Source organism: Urocitellus parryii, chromosome 9 (assembly GCF_045843805.1).
Source record: "Urocitellus parryii isolate mUroPar1 chromosome 9, mUroPar1.hap1, whole genome shotgun sequence".
NCBI lineage: Eukaryota > Metazoa > Chordata > Mammalia > Rodentia > Sciuridae > Urocitellus > Urocitellus parryii.
In genome coordinates this window covers 85,086,602-85,107,958 of record NC_135539.1, presented here as the reverse complement: position 1 = coordinate 85,107,958, position 21,357 = coordinate 85,086,602, and the positions used below count along the sequence as shown (strand labels likewise).

General features: G+C 53.4%; 1 protein-coding gene across 5 annotated transcripts in view; it reads right to left on the bottom strand.

The window, feature by feature from the left end:
- Window positions 1-21,357, bottom strand: part of Sipa1l2 (signal induced proliferation associated 1 like 2) — a 134,873-nt gene that overhangs the window by 12,980 nt on the left and 100,536 nt on the right. For 4 of the 5 annotated variants that reach the window (XM_026412508.2, XM_026412543.2, XM_026412518.2 and 1 more), the window contains exons 10-17: window positions 16,208-16,465; window positions 14,711-14,794; window positions 13,378-13,478; window positions 12,898-13,001; window positions 11,301-11,689; window positions 8,956-9,180; window positions 5,653-5,803; window positions 3,548-3,767 (exon numbers count right to left, since the gene is read on the bottom strand). In XM_026412508.2, the coding sequence (XP_026268293.2) occupies window positions 3,548-3,767; window positions 5,653-5,803; window positions 8,956-9,180; window positions 11,301-11,689; window positions 12,898-13,001; window positions 13,378-13,478; window positions 14,711-14,794; window positions 16,208-16,465 (1,532 nt within the window). The remainder of the gene's footprint in view (window positions 1-3,547; window positions 3,768-5,652; window positions 5,804-8,955; window positions 9,181-11,300; window positions 11,690-12,897; window positions 13,002-13,377; window positions 13,479-14,710; window positions 14,795-16,207; window positions 16,466-21,357) is intronic. The other variant, XM_026412535.2, reaches the window with a different exon arrangement.

The window sequence follows — 21,357 nt, the reverse complement described above, 5'->3', positions numbered from 1 at the left end:
TTCGAGATGCCTCACAGACCAGCTTATTAAAAAGTGTGGTGAGACCTGCTTTGTTCTAATTTACGATCAGAGAGAGGACACTGTTTCATTGGACTCAGCAGCATGATGGGACCTCACATGCCCTGATTGCACACACGGATCTTTTCCCTTTAAACTGCCATCAAGGTCTGGATTCTGTCAGTACTGCACCAGGGGTAAGGACCTGTTATGCACCGAGGACACTCTAGCATGCCTTTCTGAACCCGCCAGAGTGCTGTATGCAGCTGCTCATGGACACATCTGCCTAATGAGACCACTCACAATAATCACCACCTGGCTGTCTGAGCCTGCAATTAAGTTAAGTAAGGGACATAATTAACCAAATGCACCTGTAATTCCTGTTCCTACATCCTTCTGGGGAGCTGTGAGATGCTGGCAATTGGACCAAGACAGGGTCTATGCATCTGGCCTTGAAGGATATCAACAATCTTGTCATTCTCCTGACAAGCGCAGTCCTCACAGACCTCTCCCCGTGGCAGGGAGACCCATCCAGCCATGCCCTCTCAAGCTGGGGTGCCACCAACACCACAGTTTTCTCCCAGCCTTCAATCTGAGGAGAACCCAGCGAGGGGTGTTCTGTGCATGTGTCCTGTCCCTCCCACGCCAGAAAGAGTGATTCCCGCATGCTCCAGGGAGATGCGCTTAGTCCTGGCCAAGGGGCGAGCCGGCAGCCAGGCTGGAGTGGGAGATGGGCAAGAGGTGAAGGCTGGCTCTAGTTTAAGCAGAGAGGTGAGAAACCCAGGGACCTTCGCTTCTGGGCAGATCATCCCTTCTGCTGTCAAACACGCATGGGCTGTGCTCCAAGCAGGGTGCTTCACCAAGTGCATAGCAGCCCCGGAGCGAAGTGGTGGCAGCCACCCTTGCTGCAGGCTTCCAAGTACAGAGTCTCAGGAAGCTGAGCAGGCGCCACATCTCGAGGGGTGCAGAGGCAGGAAGGCTGGATGCTGGCCTGGTCCCTCCTTAATTCCCCACCAGAGGGGCATGTCATAGGAAGAAGGGCACACAACAGGATGGAATGCCATTCAGGTGTGCAAGCAGTCCCAGGGCCAGCGCTGGGTGAGCCCTGGAGAGGAGGTCACCTTCCCTCTGGGCGGGGCACTCTCAAAGGCGGACACCAACCCAAAACCTGTCTGCGAGTGCCTCCTTCCCCTCACCACACTGCCATACCCTTCCTGGGTCTACTGTAGACAGGTGGAGAGACAAAGAGCAAAGGAAGACAAAGAATAGAGGGCCAGTGGCCAGTGCCAACTTGGAAGGGTGTCGCGAGGAGCCATTCCTCCATACTCCGAGGAGCAGCTGCCTGGCATGTCTTGGGCTGAGCAACTAAAGCTGTCTCTGTTCATGGGCACCCTGAGGTTCTAGGACATGTGGCCCTTTCTCTGAGGCTGGTCTTGAAAGGCTAATGTCCAGAAGGGGTGGGTGGGTGAATCTCACTCAGCCAGCCCCTGGCTTCTGCTTCCTGCCCTGGCACAATGCTCAGGCAGGTGCTACCACTGAGCAGCACTGGTGACCACAGGGTCTGAGACAGTTTCAGTTCCCCTTCCACAGCCCAAGGCAGCTTGACAGCCCTCGCCTCCTCCACTCTTAAAGAGGACCAGGAGGAAAAGGAGAGGACCCTGGGTGACTGGACCTGCAGAATGGGCCAAGGACATCAGGGGCATGGAAGCTGCCCCCCTTGGCTTATCTGCAGTGCAGCCTTCCCTATGGTCTGCAGCCCCCTCATTGTCTGCTGGAGCAGTCCTCAGTGAGCATGCCACCTGCTGGGTGGCTCTGACTGGGTCAGGGAGACACGGCTCAGGCTACAGGGGAAGGCAAGAGGTCACAAGGAAACACACAACAGGACACAGTGCGCCAAGCTCCTGCGGAAGGCACGCCCACATCAGGTGCCATGTGGGCGGCACCCGTGGTGAGGGGTGCAAAGCAGCGCTGGGAGGTGAGCCCTGTGGGAGCCTGAACCAGTGCCTCTCCTGGGTAGGAAGAGCCTAGTGCCAGGGGCAGCCCCATTGTGGCCCAGAGCCCAGGGGGGCTCCTCCTAGAAAGGTGGAGCGGCAGCTCCTAAGTTCACACCTGGGCTTCTCTTCTTACCCCAAACCTGAGACCATGGTGACTATAGAAATGATTTCTGAATCAGGGGACATTACCAAACCTTGCCTGCAATGTAAGCCAGCAGTGGCCTTCACACACCGTCCACTGACGTGCTGCCTCACCACCAATGGTATTTGGACACTATGTGTCCAGTGAGACACAGGCCTGCCCTCGAGGAGGAGCCCGGCCCACCCTGGAGGCTCACTGTCAGGATCTGATGAGCCGCGGACAGCACAGAGCCCAAGGAGGCAGGAGCCACGGCTGGGCTGCACAGACACCATGGTAGGGGCCAGGCTGTCTCTGGTTTCAGCTTATTGAACAGGGGGCACCCTTGCCCGGTGTGAGTACCAAAGCCCGCTTTCCCAAATCCAGCTCCCCCAGCCTTGGGCTAGCTCGGAGGCAGACACTGCTCTTCTGGTTGATTTGGGAAATAAAGCAACTGAAAGTCCCAGGGTGGCCCCAGTGCCACTTCACATCTGAGCGTTTCCTGGGGTTTGAGGGGGAGGCGGCACAGGCAGGGAAGTCACTGCCAGGAACCTCCTGGGGTGCAAGGGCACAGATGTTGCTGCAGAGGACAGAGAACCGCAGTGCTGCCTCTGTGCTGGTGGCCTCCCTTAGGCCATCTGGAGGGGCTAGGAAGTGGGTCCAGGCCCCTCTGCGTAGGCTTGTTCACCAAGCTTGAGATTACAGTAGCCATCCATGGGGAGCCTGACCTCACTGATGGCTATCTGCCAGTGAGCCTCCCAGACTGCGTTTCCTGGTGGTCAGACCCCTGGGGTCTCAGCTATCCTGTCACAGGCACTCCAGGCCAGGATGGGAGGTGTAGGGGAGGAAGGAGGCTGTGCAAGCAGAGTGCCTGCCTCTGGGAGGTCCTTCCACACTGGCTGGGAGTGCTATGTTGCTAGCCCTTCTCCCCTGACTTAAAATTGGCAAGCACACACCTGGGTCTGTAGTGACTTGTGCGTACTAAGTTATCCCTGAAATACTAGTTCATTTATCCTAACCCTGTGTATGTGCATGATTGTGACTGGGAACTGAGCCCAGGGGTGGCCCCCCAGTGAGCTGGTCACAGTCTCTTTTTAATAAAGTTTGGAGAGACTCCTCCTGCCAGAAGACCCACCTTCACCACAGCCTCCCCTCTGCAGGAGCAGCCTCAGGCACGGGAGTCTGAGCAGCTGAGACTGGAACAGAAGGCACTATCTGACCTGATAAAGGAGTTGAGCACTAAGTTTTCAACTCCCTTATGAACAGGTAATTTTGCTTTTAAAAAATTTCCATTCTGGAGCTTTTACATTTGAAAATTACTTAAAAGAAAAAGCATATATGATATCAAAAGATGTGCATCTGACCACCCCCCACCTACACGGGGACACAACCTGAGGGGCCCTGAGCCTGGGCCTGTGGCGGGCAGCACTGCACTTACTTCTCAGGCTGCCCATGCTGGGCGCTGGGTGGGTCCTGGGGGGCAGCGTGCTGTGGTAGGGTGGGGTGGTGCTGAACAGGATGTCGTTGGGCAGTGCTTGGTCCAGTATGGAGCTGCGGGAACTGCCGAAGGAGGACCCCCTCCGATTGCTGCACACACTCTCGTCAGAGAGGGTGCGGTACAGCGACCTCCTTGGAGACAGGTTCCCATAGAAGGAAAACTGCGGATAAACAAGATGGGAGTGGATGTTAAGCACTGAAGGGGAGGAGTGCCTCTGACTCAGCTATTGGGCAGCTTTCTCCAGGCTTCCCCATTAGCTTGGAAAAGCTGAACCAGGCACACGGGCCCCAAGGCAAGTGTACCAGGGCTCCTGTGTGGTCACCGGATTGTAGCGCTTTCTTCTGACATTCTGTGAAGTGTCATCTTCAAGCGCATATGCACAGCTTTACAGGTTCTGAAACGTTAAACCTTATGACCTTATGTGACCTGATGGAGGCGAGAGCTCTTGCACATACCCAAGACTGCCAGTCAGGAAGGAGGTGTGCAAAGCCACAAAAGCACTGGCCTAGCTCTAACTGGAAGTTAGGCAATTTCTCTATCAATTGACTATAAGTGAAGTCCCATAACAAAACTAATTTTGAATACGTAGGCCACCCGAGCCACACAGTCAGGCTCAAGGAACACGCTCTTAGGGCAGGAAAGTCCTACTCTCCACTTGAACGAGCTACTTAGAGAAGTCAGAATTACAATCACTGGAAACTTAGTTACAGCAATGAATCATCACCAGGTTTAAAGGAACCATGGATTACTGTGGGTCAGCATAGATTGGGTAGGAGAGATGATGGAAGAAGAGCTGGTACTCAGGGACATCAGGGTCCCTGGTGTCCAGCTCCTCCACGGTCTCCCACTCAGCAGTGAAGCCAGCATGCCCACATCACGCAACAGCAAGTGGTGTCCACATGTGTGAACGTGGCAGGAGGTTAAGGTGCTTCTCCTGGGTGCTGCTCCCCTTCTGTCAGCCCTTTCTCTCAACGAGGAGCAAGCACCATGGTGCATTAAACCTGTACCATAAGCAGGTGGTAGTTTGTCATAGGAAGGAAAAACCCACATTAAAAAGTTTATCCCTACAAGAAAAGCTGTCTGCACTTGCACCTGAGCTCAGTTAAAAAAGATTTGCTATGATGAGTTCTTATGGGATCCCTTCACATAGTACCAGCAAATTCCCCAGAGCCAGCGCAGCAGGCAAGATTAAAGCAGCTGTGGGGTGGCACCTGGTGTGCTGCCTAGGCACACACAGGGCTGTTGTAGCTGTCTCCCTGACTGCAGGCAAGGTGGCTGCCGCGCCTCTCACCGCCTCTCTACTTGAACAGGTGATGTGCTACATTGAGGGGTTCCGTTCTGCACTCTGGCACTCAAACTTCGTCATCTAAGTCTCAGTTATTTGCAGAACAGGGCAAATGGGCTCTGTTACCTCACTTTGTATTATTTTAAAAAGTGGCTTAAGAGACTGTAATCACAACTCAGCCAAAACCACCCACAACAGGCGATACTGCTGCTGCCCATAAGCAAAGGAAGGCACTGCTGAGCAGGGTCTGGGGAGAGGCCCATGGAGCATGCCTTCCCCTGGGACCTCTGTGTACCTCTCTGTGGCAGACTGCCAGGTCCAGTGCTGGGATGAGCCCCGCCCACTTCTGGAACAGGGTGTGCATGCCAAAGGTGGAGTGGGCTCAGTCCGGGGCTCGGGAGCAGAGTCAGGCAGTGTGAAGTTCAACAACTAGTCACTGGCCGTGTCCAGGCACATGCCAGGCTCTGCACACGTCACTTTCGACTATTACTCTACCTCTGTCTGAAGGACCTGAAGCCACACCACTTGCAGGGAGCCACACAGGCAACGACTGCTGGGGCCAGAGGCAGCCTGCCTGGCTCCCAGCTCTGCCTGCCACAGAAGCTGTTCTTCCTGAGCCCCAGCCAGTCCACCTTCCAGGAATCACCAATGGCAAGGCCATCCTGCTCCGAGCTGCTGGCAGGGCAAGGTGGACCCTCGGGGTGCCACAATCCTGCTTGCAGTGTTTCTGGTAACTCCAGAACCTCATGACACTGCTCACCTTTCTTCTCCCCTCCTCTACCAAGGGGCTGTCGGGAAGCATCAGTTTCAGAAAATCTTCTTTGGATAACACATGCTGAGTTTCTGAGATGGCATCTCCCACTGCCTGGTGGTGAGCTGCTGTGGACATGACGTCCACCTCGCTGTACATCCTGTTGACACAATGGCATAGGGAGTCAGGAGCTAGGTGGTGAGAAGGAAAGCCGGTGGCTAGGTGGGCCACTGTACCACTCTCTAGGTCACCGTGGTCACCAGTGCACCAAATCTCACACAGCTTTGCATCCTGCACAAGTCAACTGGGAAGTCAGACTTCTTTCTGAATAATGCAGAAACAAACCAGATCCCCAAAGCCCAGGATGAGAAAAAGTGTGCAAATCTTAGAAATAAGGCCATGTTTCCCTTGCATCAGCTGTTGGGAATCAGGCTGGAGAACACATCAGGAACACATCAGGAGTATGTCTTCTGCAGCAACGCTGGTCTCTGACACACAAAACAGAGCCCCCTCTTGAGGCTGATAGCCAATGCACAGTGGCTCTCAGGCTGCAGAAGGTTACCTGGGGAGCCTGTAGTTTAAGAGTAATCAGCGTAGGTGTGTGTAAGCATGTTTTATTATCAGTAGCTTCATAAACTTATTTGGATAAATAAAGCAGCTGTGTCCCTTGATTATCAGGATATGAAAATGTGTCTATGCATAAAGAAGGACTGCTGAGCTGCATTACTGACTTCAGCTACTCTGCAGGGAAAACTGGAGACTCATTTTCACAGACTCACTGTGAAAAGGCAACCCAGACAGCCAGAGTCCTGGGACACAGGGTAGTCTGCAGTGGACTTTCCAGAGGTGGATGGTCTTTGCCATGCAGTCTGAAAGGCCAGGCCCCAGGAATTCACAGCCTGCAGCAGCAGTGAGCTGTAGAGCTGATTGCACACAATGTGTCAAGATGCCACTCTATCCCGAATGAGGCCACCTTGCTGCACGTGTCAGCCTCTAGAGAATTCTTAGACTGAGAAACAGCCACAGGCCTCTGAGAATCAAGCAGACCATCTATGGCTCCTGTGTTGTTCCTGCAGCTGGAAAGACCCCTTACCCCTCCCATCTCGGCAGGCCACACTGGCCATATGAGCAGATAGCACTGAGAGCAGCTATGCAAAACTTTAAAAGCATCAAGAGGAGAAATGGCACAACAAGACAAAGAACCCAAGACCTGGCAGACTTCTGCACAGCCTCATGGGGAGAACCACGGCACGGCTTTACAGAGAGGCTTCTGATCCTGAGCCCCAGGGCTGCGAGGTGCTCCCGCCACAGGCCCTGTGCTCTGGGAGGATGTGGAGGCACCTAGGCTGCACTGGTAACGGCGTGGGTAAAGAGGACACCTAGGTCACAGTTGTAATGGGCTGTTTCAGTTTCTTGTTTGTATATGATTAAGAATCACTAGCCTTCTCTGCTTCAGTACCAATTTTTAAAAAATGTGTACAGTGACACATGTAAATAAGCACCAAAGGTTTAGTCTGTGTCAGTCACTAAGAGCACAGAGGTGGCAGAGCTCGGCCCCCGAAAGGGCAGGGAGTGTGTTTCCAAGTGCGCGAGCGCGCACACACACACGTGCAGCAGGCAGGTGGGAACAGGGCTGTGTGGTGTGGAGAAGGGCACACCCAGGAATTGGGCAGGGCACGTAGGCAGAGGGCAGGATGAATAGCGACACGAAGGCCTCAGCAGACGCTCCAAACCCGTCTCTGTGGCCTCAAAACACTTGGTGGGCTTGCTTTGCACAGGCTTTTAAAGAATACGTGGTGATGTCAGAGCCACATGGAATTTCGGGCAGGGTGTGGCTGACCATTTCCCAGGACACCTCAGTGACAAGACCAAACTCCAGACACTGCTGTGCGGCCCTGTTCAACCCTTACCTCAGAGCCACGGGCTGCTGGACGTGCCTGTGACCCTGACAGGTGAGCTACCATGCTGGCTGGGAGCCCTAGCCCCAGGTCCCAGCACTTACTTGGGTCAGGGGTGGAAATAATCTCTCTGACCTCTAATCATCTCTAGGAAATGGGGGCAGGATGAAGGCCCTTTGCAGCCCTTTCCCTCCAACATGTCTGAGAGCACATGGGGGGCTGCCACCTGCCCCATCTGGGTCACTAGGGTGTGGAGACTCTGAGGGAATGTGGTAGGGACAGATGCCCTTGGGTGTGCCCACTGCTGCCCAGGGATCTACAGCCCTTCCTCTGGATGCAGGGGTGCCGAGCCAGCAGCGTGAGACACAGACCCTGGGTTCTGGGTGGACTGTACAGGGGCACTCTGCACACCTGACCCTTGCAGGGAGTCCTTTGTAATGGGGTGCTGCTGTGATGTCACCAATACTTCTACAAGTGCTTCCCGGAAGCTAGTGAAGGCTGGAGTGCAAGACCTGGAGCCCTCCCATCCTGCGGTGGAGACCCCTGGCTTTACTCTCACACCTATAACACAGAGTGCGTGAGACTTCCTTCCTGAGGAGCGATTACTGACGTGACTTTTTTTTTTTTTTTTAAGAGTTCATGTCCAGTTTTAGCCCTAAGAGGTCTTTTCCTTGATCAACCACATGGTAGTTGTCTTTAAGACATGGCATCACCACCTCCTCCTCTTCCTTTCTGAGATGGGGTCTTGCTATGTTGCTCAGGCTGATGCCACCAGATCAAAAGAGTGACACTGGTTCACAGACCACATGGAGACCCTCAGTGGCCTTGTGACACCCTCGTATGTTCCCAGTGTTTCTGGAGTTTAGGAACAGAGAGCAAACCGCTCAGCGCCTGAGCTGGCCTTGCTCAGCACTCTGTAATGCCACCTCCTCACCCGTCCCCCAGAGGTATCAGCCGTTGGCATGACCCTTACAAACAGGGTGTCAGAACTTCTCTTCCCATGTACAAACAGCTTCCCTCCTTCCCTGCCTCACAAAACCTAACCCTGAAAAAGAAAAGAGAAGTCCTGCTAGATTCTTTTCGTGCTGCAACTTCCATAGCTACAGTAAGCAGCACACAACTGGGAGTCCAACTGTCTTTGACCTTGGCAATGACAGAACACACTCACACCACCAGGCACATGATCATGCCTTTTCTAATGAAGGCAGTTTTGTGGCTATGAGAGCAAAGGACACAGTTTTTTGTTTTTTTTTTAACTGTAAAAGTTAAGAAAAATGGGGACTTTGAAAGAGAGTTATAAATATCAACATTTAAAGCATTTAAAAAAGATAGTTCTTGATTATTCTTAGAAAATATATTCCCTCCCCATCTCCAAAATGCCCGACACTGTCCAAAGAATAGTCAGCCACCTTACCGCGGACACTCTGTCACTTCAGGCTCCTCAGGCGGTGGGCTGTCCTCTGTCTTCTTCCAGCCAATGACATATTGGTTGACTGACCCTTGTCTGTGGTAGGGCTTAGATGCTGAGCCGGGAACCTGCTGACCGCCACCATGAGACACGATATAGACTTTGGATGTGTCCAGGGACCCGCTACTTTTGAAACAGTGGGCTGAAGGGCTTCCTGAATGGTGGGAACCGCTGAGGGGAGAACACACGAAGCAGAGGCCATCAGAGCCAGTGGCTGGTGCAGAGCCAGTGGGTCCCCAGCCTTTCTGGGGTCCTGGTCCATAAGCAGGCTTGGGCTCAGAGTCAGGGCAACCTTCTCCACCACAGGCCTATTGGAAAGCCTTACCTGCACAGGCCCGGGAGCCCATGGGCAAGCTGAGTGCCTCTGCAGGGGGGTGCTGAAAGGATGGGAAGAGCCCAGGAACAGTGAGGCCAGAGAGGGGAGGCTCACGGGGGGCCAGCCTCCAGCCTCCAGCAAGAGGTTAGCACAGACTCACAGGCACCATCACACCCTACCACTGACAGCTGGCCAGGACTCAGAGAGGGCGCCCTACTGTGTGTGGGAGCCCAGAGGAACAGGCAGAGCTGGGCTCCAGCAGCCCCAGGCCAAGGGTGCAACTCCCCCCCCCCCCCCCCCACACACACCCCAGTGCAGCTTGGAATAGGCCCGGGCTGCACAGTAGTGACCAGTCATGGCAGACATGATACACTGTATCTGTCCAGGTTATTCACACTTCCACACTTTTGAAAATATGCAATGTTTAACGTGATCTGAGCGTATGTATTTTCCATTTATTCTATATGACATACTTTTCTAATTTAGACTGAATTAAAAATGTTTTTTATTCCATAAGTAACATATTTTAAATTTAGTGCTAAGAACCGAGTCAATCTGATTAGTGAGACAGTAGAAATCTGTGCTCACTAGCAGTGACATCATTATGAAAGATTCCCTGTGGCTGGGGAACATTCTAGAATGCTGGCACTACACCTTGTATGCATTTCTTCCTTCCACATTCCCATGTTAGCACTGTTGTGCCAACTTCCAGTCGTTGGTATTGAGGGCACGGTGACATGGATAATGTGGCCACAGGGAATCACACAGCCCTTCCTGAGCACCACTGCTCAGGTATATGGCTTGCTGGTCAGATTCCCAGCCTGGCAGAAGCCTGCTGCCCTGGGCAATGGCATCCTGTGCCACAGTGATGAAAGCCAGGGACACTCGTGAGGATCTGAGCAGGTGGGGGTCTGTTTCTTCTGTGGACCCCAGGGAGAGCCATGCCTGGGTCAGAGGGGCATGAGCACAGGAGGGCAGCAGGTGGCAAAGACACACTCTCCCCTCGTTCCCTGTTATTGCACAGGCCCTACCTCTTCTCCAAAGGTGTGTGTGTGGGGGGGGCGGGGGTGTCACAGGCAGCACTGGGAGGGACCTAAGTGGCCTGACTGGAGCACTCTGTATCTCCACTGACTTTCCCTTCCGTGGGTCTGTGAAGTCCTGGGCCACCAGGATCACCCCTGGAGAAAAGCTCATAGCTGCACTAAGTGCCCGGGGGACTCTCCTGCCACAGGTTCTTCTAAACCTGCCCAGTAGCAGAAGAGTTCAGAGAAGTCACAGTTGGGGCAAGTTATGGAGGCCTCAGAAACAGGGAGGAAAACACCAGTGGATGTCACTGAGGCATTCGATCCTGTGCACAAATCAAACAGATGAGGTCTGTGCCTGGTCTTTGAGGGCAAAGACAGAAAGCCAGACGGGAGGTCAAAGCCACTCCTAACTCTGTAAGCAACATCTGTCCCCAGTATGGCTGTAGATTTAGCTGGTATCTGTTCTGTTTCAAGTCCCCACTGCCAACTGCTTATTGCCCGATGTGGAGCTGTGGCCAGCATGCCAAGTGGCAGGTCTGTCCTGCTTGCTGTGAGGCCTCAGGAACAGGGCAGGCTGCATACCTGCACACGGGGCCCTGGGTCCCTGGTGCACACTCCCCTCGGTCCCTGTTATTGCACAGGCCCTACCTCTTCTCCAAAGGTGTGTGTGTGTGTGGGGGGGGCGGTATCACAGGTAGCATTGGGAAAGACCTAAGTGGCCTGGCTGGAGTACTCAGTATCTCCACTGACTTTCCCCTCAAATTTAAAATAAGAGAAGGGGAAATAAACCACACACATGACTTAACATACTTACCTTGACAATTAGGTTTAGAAACAAGCCTGTCCTCTGAAGGAAGATAGCTGGGCCAATGTGACAGTGGCCCCAGGACCCTGGCCCTCGCCACCCCAGGGCTAGGAGGCACAGCAGGGGTAGCCCTGCAGAGGCTCACCTGGAATGAGATGATATCTCGCTGAGGTCGCCCATGCTGCCCTCGGTGGCGCTGCTGGTGGCGATGGCGGTGGCATAACCATGCATGGCGTACATCTTAGCCTGCTCGTCCTCAGGCCCTGGGACATCAGCCGCATCAGCCCACTGCTCAGCCTGGCTGTGGATCAGAGACCTGCTGCCTGTCAGGTGGACAGGGCCGAGGAGGGCGGCTGGCATGCATGGAGCTGTGTCGATGCCGCTGTCAGTGGACGCCCCCTTGATGTAGGTCAGCCCCAGCAACTCGGGGTCCATCAGGTCCCCCGACCCAAAGGGCTTGTCGTCGCTGCTGCTGGAGGTGTTGCTGGAGAGCGTGTTGCTGCTGGAGTGACTAGAGCAGCCTTTGTCTCCAATCTGGGGGCAGGAGACAGAGCACCTCAGAGGAAACCCTGGGCTAGCTGCCTCTTGCTGACCCAGAGCGGCTGCTGAGGCGTGGCCTGTGCCCACTACTCTCTTCACACATGGACTGGATGGGTGCAGAGTTCCCGAGTCATAATGTGTCTAGCAGTTTAAGTTAAATAAGCATCTTTTCTATAAGTCTTTTCCTGATATTGGTGCATGAAGTGCCAAAGCAGGGCCATGATGTCACCTGTGTGGGTTCTATGAACTGGCATGTGACAATAACAGAAGGGAGGGGGCAGCCGTTTATGCAGAAGACGCTTGTTACAAGTGATGGTATGGGCAGGAGATCCAGGTGTGATCACAACAGGCCTCTGGGTCAGTCACAGCACCCTGTGCTTGCTGCACTGAGCTCCCGAGGCTCCTGTGCAGACCAAGCCACACTGAGGCTGAAGAGACGGAGCTCTGAGAGGGGCTCGGGGCCTTGGGGTCCCTGGCTTGCCCTGTGCTCAGGCAGTCACGAACGTCACGACTGTTCCTGTGATACCAGCAAAGGGCTTTGGCAAACCAGGAGGAGCGGGTCGACCTAAGGAGGCTTGGCCTTGTTTCCTCCTTGTCCCTTCAGATCCCCACATAGATCCAACCCTCTGGCTGCACCTGGATGTTCCCTCTGCGCCTCCCTTGCCAGAGTCCTGCGAGAGCCGGGTGGACACGGTGAGGCTGGCTGCAAGCAGGAGGAATGTATGTGCTACTAGGAGACCACTGGGGGCTGGCTGGAGACGAGTGGAGAGGAAGGAGAGGCGCAGGGGTCTGCGCCAGCCTCTCCAAGGCAGAGGCTGCATTAGGCACCGCGGACAAAACCCTCTCTCCACCTCCAGCCAAAGCCCTGCCTCCAGGCAATCTCCAGTGTGGCCACCTCCTGGGGTCTTTGGCACAGTGGGCGATTTTGGGACAGAAAACATGCCAGTGGCTGTGATCAGCACGGGGTGCTGGTGACTATCCTGTGAATGGCACCTGTGATGGCTTCCCTGAGGCAGAGATGTAACTTTGCTTGGCTCTGCCAGTGATTAGCTGCACAACCTTTCTTTGAGGTCCTTCCCAACTCGGGAACCAAATCACCCTGTTTCCTTGTGTGACCCCCTGAGCACTGCTGGCCGTGGTGCTGCCCTACTGTGTGCTGAGAGCTCGGTCTCCCTGGCGAGGGCTTCTGGAACAGGACTTACGTGCGACAGCTTACTGGGGGAGTCCCGGCAGCTTCCGTCCTTCTGCAGAGCTCGCTCCTTGTAGGGGCCCAGGACCTTGGAAGGTGGGCCGTGCCATCTGGTTTCTGCCATGTGAAGAGAGGAATCGAGTCTCAAAGTCCAGCATTAGCAAAGGAGGAAGGAGGCAGGAGCCAGCAAGAGGCTCCATAAACATGTACAGGACTGTGGCTCTGGGTCTTCCCAGTGGGTGAGCCATGAGAGGAGACAGAATAACTGCCACAGAGGACATTTGCTACTTCTACAAGTACTACACCACTCCACTCCATCCACCACAGCAGCCTCCAACTCCACAGCCACCACAGCCCCCAGTTACACCCTCCTGTCAAGAGACTCAGGTGGTCTCCTCAGCATCGTGAGGAGGTGCCCACGGGTAATGGGTGCATGAATGCCTGAAGGCAAAGAGGGAGTGGCAAGGCCAGGAGCACCAGCAGTCACTCTTACCGGGGTGTCTGCTTCCTTCCATAGCATCCTCTCTCTCCCTGGCTCCATCGTACTCTAGAGGGCCTGGGCCCTGGTGCTCAAGCAGCAGAGGGGACTGGCACCTAGGAAGAAGGCAGAGTTGAGCACTCTTCTCACTAGGCTGCTGGGGCAGGACGGGTGGGGACAGATATGCGGGTTCTACAGGGGCTGCGTGGCACAGTGTCCTCAAGGAAGGTGCCCTCAGGGGATACACACACAGCTTGGACGGCCTGACCCCTCCAGAGAAGCCAGAGCTCCAGGGATGGGGATCTGTCTGTGCTGCAGGTCCAGGGCACTGGACAGAGTGCTGTGGACGCCAGGGGGTGAGGGACCACCCAGGTCAACGCCCTGCCACCCAGGAGGACCCCTGCTCTTGGCTGTTTCCCTTGGGCCAAGAACACTGACACATCTATTGGTTAAATCATCTTAAGGAAAAAAAATATGATTAACTTCAGATTATATCCAAGTGGGCTTTGTTTCATGGAATCTCAAAATAGGAAAATAAGAGAATAGTTTTCTTTTTTTTCATAACCCACTTGAATCAAATGTATGAAGTATGATATGTCAAGAGCTTTGTAATGTTTTAAACAACCAATAAAAAAAAGAAAATAGTTTTCTTTATTTCTTGGGAAAGAAATAAAGAAAACTATTCACATTATGATGTGATCCTTACTTCTAGAATTCAGGTCACAGGCTCTGGTGCACAGAAAGTCAGAAAAAGGCTTGCAACTTATACCAAGGAAGGGAAACCTCCCTTGTTAGTATGTGACGATCTGGAAACATCACACAACTCTTGGGAACTCTGTCTGCCCTCCACACACGGAGTCTACTTCAAAGCTCAAGGGTTTAGCGCCTTAGCCGAGGCTCCCCCAGCCCAGGCCTCCACTGTGCTGGGTCTGCACCAGGGTACAGCCTCTGTCCTGTGGGGTGGCCGGAGCAGGCCACTCACCTTTCCAGGACGTGGCCTCAGTGGATTCTTTCTGGGCAGACTGAGTGTTCCCCGGGCTGCCATCTCCCAGAGACAGTGCATGACTTGGGCGCACTCAGCCAGGTGTGCTGAGGTGACCTTGCTGCTTCCCCACAGGGGTCGGCTATGGGGACCCTAACCCTTTCCCTTTCTGATTCTCAGAGTATGGGCACTGTTTGTGCTGAAGAGGTACGCTCTCTGATTTATACCTGCTGCTCACTGAAAGCAGGTCTGGCAAATTTTTACATTCCCCAAATGGCCTGGGTGTGTAGGAGGTGCATAGTAAATTCTTTAAAACAAGCCACACTGGTTCCTCCCAGGGAGAGCAGAAAGGTAAGAAAACAATACCCGTCATAGCCCACTGGTGGTCTCCAGGGTCCACTCCCACCAGGTCCGGGGTCGCTGGAGGATGACTGGTTGCTGGGGGAACTTCTGAAAGGCAGAGCAGAGTCATTATATATAAGTCAGGGCACGCCAACCCTGAACTGCTGGACATTAAACTTCACTTTCACAGTGAAGAGAAGGAAGAAAACCACGCAGACGTAAACCAGGAATGGGTGTTATCCTGAGGCTTCTGATGGTTTACGGTGGCTATCTACATAGGAAGACGCATGGGCCAGGCCCTCCACTTCGAGATTTAAAGCAGAGAGAGTAACCCCCAGTGAAGGAGGGAAGACCAGGAGCATGACCCTGGGCAGTCAGGAAAACACCACTACCTCCTGCCACAGAACTCGGTGCCAGCTATGCTTTGGCTCCCCGCCAGATGCTACGCAGAAAGCAAGACTGCAATTTGGCAAAACCATTTGTTTTCACACATCTATTGAATAGAATCTTGTTTATCTTTTATTTCACAAAAATGAGTGATATTTGTGAACACACACTTCATGGGGTGTATGTCTGTCTCCTTGGCTACGAGAACCTCCTGGTTCCCTGGAATCCACAAAGTTCTATTGAAGTAAGGGTGCTGTGACCTTGGAGCCAAGTGTTCCTGCATCTGTGGAAAGAACCAACTGAGAAGGACCAGGATGACCTCAAGTTTACTGTGTGGACCTGGTCAGTACTTCCACAGGCTTACTCAGGGTCATTTCCCCTGCATAGGTCATCCAGTCTCAGCATGCCCTGATGAAGGATCATCTGCCAGATGAGGGGCACGGAGGGGAGCGGCAGGCTCCAGGGAATGGCACATCAAATACCTTGGAGCTGAGTTTGAGCCCAGGCAGTTGCCTCCTGGCCTATGCTGGCAATAGTCAGACCAGCGCCTGACAAGCCATATGAAGGAAGTCCCCGCTTCTGATAGCTGCAGTGAAGACAGTAGGCATGGGCGAACGACCCCACAGAGCAGGGTCACTGTGAGGCTCCCTACAGGGCAGCTCCAGTGCTCCTGGACTTCACTGGAAACACATGCCTTCTTTCAATGGGAAGCTGATTTTAGAATCAACTCACTTTGCCAGGGATGAGAGAAGCAAAGCAGAGCTGCTAATGCTCCAGGTGTCTCCTGACACGGCACTCACACTCAGATGCGGGGATCTGTCTCCTGTGTACCCAAATGTGCTCATGCTTTTCCAGAACTGCATACAGAACAGTTCTGGGAATCCTCCCAAGATGGTCTGGAGGGCCAGTGGACATGGAGGGTGGGTGCCCAATAAAGGGGAGGGCTGTGGCCCTGGGGGCATGACAGCCTTTCTTCAGCACCCAGGCAGGGCCAGGAAAGGGCTGGATGCAGTGCCCCTGAGTCTGAGGCCTATAAGTTGATGAAATAGAGGGTAAGCTGAGCAAGAGGACCCCACACTGCCACAGTCCTACCCAAGTCCACCAGAGCCTTCCCAAGGGTGGGGACAGCATTACCTTGTACCGTCAGGCAGCTTCCGGTCAAAGGAGGTGCTGCGGGGGATGGCAGCCTGGGACTGCTGGAGCAGCTGCTGGCACTGCAGGCGGTCAGGTGTGCCGGGCACAGGGGAGGCTCTGGAGAGGGGCTGCAGGGCAGGGGTGGGCACCCGATGCCATGTGGTGTTCCTCCTGAAGGGGGTCTTGTACTCGCAGGGTGTGCCTTCACTGTCCAGTTTGTACTCCACCATGGGGATTCGGCACAGCTCCGAACACCCCCTGTTGGGGCAACAGGAGACAGTGAGGGGGTGGCCCCATAGAGCTGCAGTGGGTTCACTCCCCCGGGCAATCAACGTACAGGCTCGGGGACGCCAGAGCTGCTCAGGCCACACCGACAGCAGGGACTAGCGCATCCCCGGGGGGCTCTTAGTTCTTCCCTCCCTGGCTGCTGTGCAGCTGCAGGCATCACCCATGCTGGGGAGGAGCGGGTAGAGGCATGGCTGCGGACACTCTCAACTCCTAAGTGGGTAAGGAACTGCTGCCCAAACCTGGGGACCAAGGGCAAGGATCCAGGCCTGGCACTGTGGCCTCTCCAACACGATGGGTTGCTCAGAGTTAAACACCTTGGGGAAAGCAGTGCTGTCTACTCAAGAAACTCAAAGCCAGATACACTGCATTCCTGTTCAGAGTCACACACAGGGGTTGTGGCTAGCCCCAGGTCCAGGATCCTCTCATGTGGAGCCCACTTTCTGTTTGTGCAACCGCGTCACCTGTGCCCAACCCTCTGAGCAGCTCTGCATGAACACAATGTACTAAGCCCAGCTTGCCTCCGAGCTCTAGAGCTCCACAAGTAGGAGAAACACTCCCTCTGCCCAGGTGCCCCATGGGGGATGCAGAGTGGCTATGGTCAGCTCACTTGGGGACCAGGCCTGGATCCTCTGTCCTTCCCTATTCCTCATCCTATGACACTCATCTGCAATCTTCAGTGCCTACTCATGGTCCTGGGGTCTCACTTGATGGCCACTACCCAGCGCCGGCTTTCCCAAGCACCTGCAGGGTCACACTGCCTAACAGTTCACAAGGCACCCTATGCCACCAGACAGGGAGCAGGGCACAGGAAAGGGTTTCTTTCTCATCAGTTTATATCTTAAGATTGATGCTTGGATTCATTTTATCAAGTATGTTTGGAATAACCTGGGAATATGAATATGCTTTTCAACTGTAAGTATTATGTAATCTCAACATAAGTATTTAAGTTGAATAATAAGTATTTAAGTTGAAAATTTAACTTCTGACTGGAGATACTCTGTAAATATAAAAAAAAGTAAAAAATCTTACTACTATTTAATGTTTACAGGATGTTGAAATGGTAACATTTTTGGTGATATTAAGTCTTTTGCTAAGGCTACCAGAAAATCCAAAATGAAATATTCCTGCTATAGAAGAATCTGCCAATCAATCGCCTGGCCTACCCACAGTCCCTTGCTCAGTCCCTTGTCTTCTCCCAACTGGTTGGTCCCCCTTGAGGCTCCTGCCTAGCAATTGCCATTCCCAACTTTGCCCAAATCTCACCCATGAGATTTGCCAACTCTGCCAAACCAGTGCAAAGCTCAGCAACCCACAGTATTGAATGTAAAAAGAAGTGTGTGCCTACACAGGTACCCTGGGTGGCACAGGCTTGGACAGAAGACAATAGCTGAACTTCAGGGCTCACTTGCCCGTGGGGAAGGCACCTTTTGGACACAAACCATGTGACTGCATGTAGAGGCCCTGCCTCTGGCTCGTGGTGGCCCTACTGACAGTCCAGGATGGACTGTCGGTGTGGTTCAGCAATGTGCCTTTGGCTCTGGCTAGCCGACAGGTGCTCCTGCCAAGCACTATACACATGCAGCCTGCCTTTCTAGGGAGTCTGCAGATTTCCAGGGTCAGCTTGAGTCGATATTTACTAATGTGTATACGTGAAATCAAGAATATTGACCATGGTGAGAAACTATAATGGACTGTAAATACTTCATCTATAGAATCAGAACAGATATTTGAAACTATAGCTATGTAACCAGAAACCAGTCACATATTGCTTTTCTACAGAGTCTTAAGAAACATGAAAAACAATTTAAAAAGCCATCACAGTCCAGGAAAGCTTGAGTGGCCCTTCTGCCAATGCTGGTAGAGGTCTTAGTTACCACATCACTCTCTGAAACTAAAATTGTGGCTCCCTCAGGTCACCTCCTAGAGAGCCACCCATGTGATCAAATGACTCGTCAGTCACTCAAGACCCTTCAACCTGGAAAGAAAGATCAAATCAGACATCCCCAAGGTTCCCAATAACTGCACAGTGCAAACAGATCATCAAGCTGCTCCCAGCCAGCCTGCAGAGCTAACTGGGCAGGGGGCAGGGCACAAGAAGACAGGGCAGTCTTAGATCTGAGCACCAGGCAAATATTCCATCTACCATGCTGGCCAAGCTGTAGGCATCTAAGGCCAGTGCCTCTCCCTAGACACTCTAGGTCAGTACTCACCCTTAACTCTGCGAGAGCAGGGAACTGCTCCTTTAAAGAGCATGCCTCCAACATCAATGCAGTAAAAGCATTTCAGACTTCGTCACAAAAAATAAGAACGAGACAAACCACCTCAACTGTGAACTGGAAGTGAACAGGAAGATACTAGAGACTAAAACACAGTGTCAGTTGGGAAGGGGAGTGGAAGAACAGCAAGGTCTAACAGAGCCCAAGGCCACAGGCATGCAGGTGGAAAACCCAGATGCAAGGCCATTTCCCTGCAGGACCTGAGACACACAGGAGGTGAGCATCAGGCACAGCCAAGGCCATGGAAAGAGGGAGCTAAAGACCTGTGGTTGCTTAGAAAGCAGGCCACAAAGGGAAGTTTGGCTCCAGGCCTGAGTTCCCAATGGCACCCGGGCAGCCAGCCTCTCCCCAGCCTCTGAGGCAAGAACCAAGTAGCCAGGACTCCTGAAGGATGCAGCCTCCAGGCCTGGAGCACCACAGGCAGCAGGGAGGAAAGTAAGGCTGAGTCAGGCTGTCCCAGAAAGAAGGGCCCAGCCTCAGAGCTCCTTCCTCCAGCCTTGTGCAGGATGCTTCCTCCCAAGATGAGCAAGGGGACGTGCAGACGCCATCACTCAAGCCCTATGGTGACACTTGCCCACAGCCAGGTCCTCAGAGAATAAGGAGAACTCTTGCTATTTAAAACCATGATGCTGAATCTAAAACTATAATTCTATTACGACAATTGAAAGGTAAACCTAGAACTGTCCCAAAAAGAACAGGAGGGAAAACATTAGAAAACCAGAGACCAGTCCAGCATCCAGCAAGCAGAGAAGAAACAGGAAAGGCGGAGGGGGGTGGGGGGACTTGGTAGGAGGCATCGCAGAAAACCCCAGCGCGGGGATGTGCAGACCAGGGTGCCAGGCCCCCAGGGGCCCACGATGGAGGAAGAACCACTGGGAAACATGCCACAGGATTCAGCCTCCACGTCCAAGAGGAGAGCTAAAGATGACAGGAGCCCTGCAGGAAAGGCGGGCACAGGAAGTACTCCCCACAGCTGAGCGATGGCACAGGTGTCTTGGAAGTCACGTGCTTAATTGGATGAAGACACCCCGTGGACTGTCACATCAATGGTAATTGGTGCTTGGAACAGAGAAAAACCAGACTCTGTCCTGACTCACGGGTGGGGAATGGAATGGTACTACTGTCCTCCGAGAGCCAAGGAGGAGGAGGAGGAGGAGGAGGAAGATGATTCCGGAATCCTGCTAAGCAGCTGGAGCCCCCAACTGCAATGCCATCATTCTCTGCCCATCAGCGGGCTCTGCCACAGCACTCCTGCTCCACTTCCTTCCCCAGAGCAAAATTCACTCCAGTTGACAGTCTCTGAACTGAGTTCAACAGTTACTTACAGGGCAAACTCATTAAGGCCGAATTTACACTAGACGGCTTTATTATTTTTTTTTACAAAATTCTGGCAAGGCTGTGGCTTTTCCTCATGGACTCACACTGGACACCATATCCCCTGGGACTACTGATTCTTCTGCATGGTCAGTGACTGACCTGGAAATCACAAACATGGGATATTATAGCAAGGGACACGGAGCACCCAGATAGCCTCCTCCTGCCTCCACCCTCAGGGACGCTGGGCGGCTGGAGGGTCAGGTGACCTGAGTGCTGGGGTCCCTGAGGCTGCTACTATCTGAGCAGTGCATGTCAAGGAACCTGTAACTGACCCCACGGACACCAAGTCCTAGGCCTGTTTTCTGAAGGAGAGGAACAAGACGGGACAAGAAGACACCGTGCACCTCCAGCGCTTGTTCGGGCTTCATGTCCCTTTGGGTTGCTTCACAGGAGGCAGCTGCAAGGAAGACAGACTGCTAAGTTAACGCTGTCTGCTCACTGCACGCCCAGACCGCAGGCTTCTGTGAGGCACTCTGACGTGAGCACTGGAGAAGGACATCACATACCCCAGCCATCAGGACCAGGCTGGCGAGCAAGCTGGCAGAAATCTGTTCCATGCACCAGAAGGAACCAGGCAAAGTCTTTCTTTCCAGCCTCCCATAGAAGGCTGTCCATGCGAGGGCTTCTGAATACTGAAAACTGGCACTTGCACACTAATGAAAATCTGCTGTTTGTAAAGGGTTTTATCTTAGGATCAAAATCAATATTATTGTGTGCCCTGTCACAATGTGACTTTAGAACTGGACCTTACTTTCAGGACTAAGATGCCAGACACCAGCTCAGGTTACTAGATCCCCTGAAGCTGAGTTTTGCTCCTATGTATGCGGAATTCCTTAGTGATGTGTTGAAAAGCTCAACTGACGTGTAGGGAACTGGGCAGGGGGACAGAGGGAGAATTAGAAAGGGTCCTACAGAGGGCTGTGGCTGTGGCACCTGCCCTCATGCCCACCCTGTCCCGGGTTCTGCTCAGAACCCGGGGCAGGTCAGCCTTGCTCCTCTGGGGCTTCTGTGGAAGGACATGCAGCGAGTACCTCGGACCAGGTAGGAAAGGCCCCAGATAGCACAAAGGTCATAAGACAAAAAGATACTTCTGAGAAAATGAGCTGCTAATCTTGTGCACCTGGGACATCAAGATGATACTCCAGCCTTAAACTCAGAGCTCACTGAAGCACACGCTGGGCTCCCCCTTGACAGAGTAACCAGGCTGGG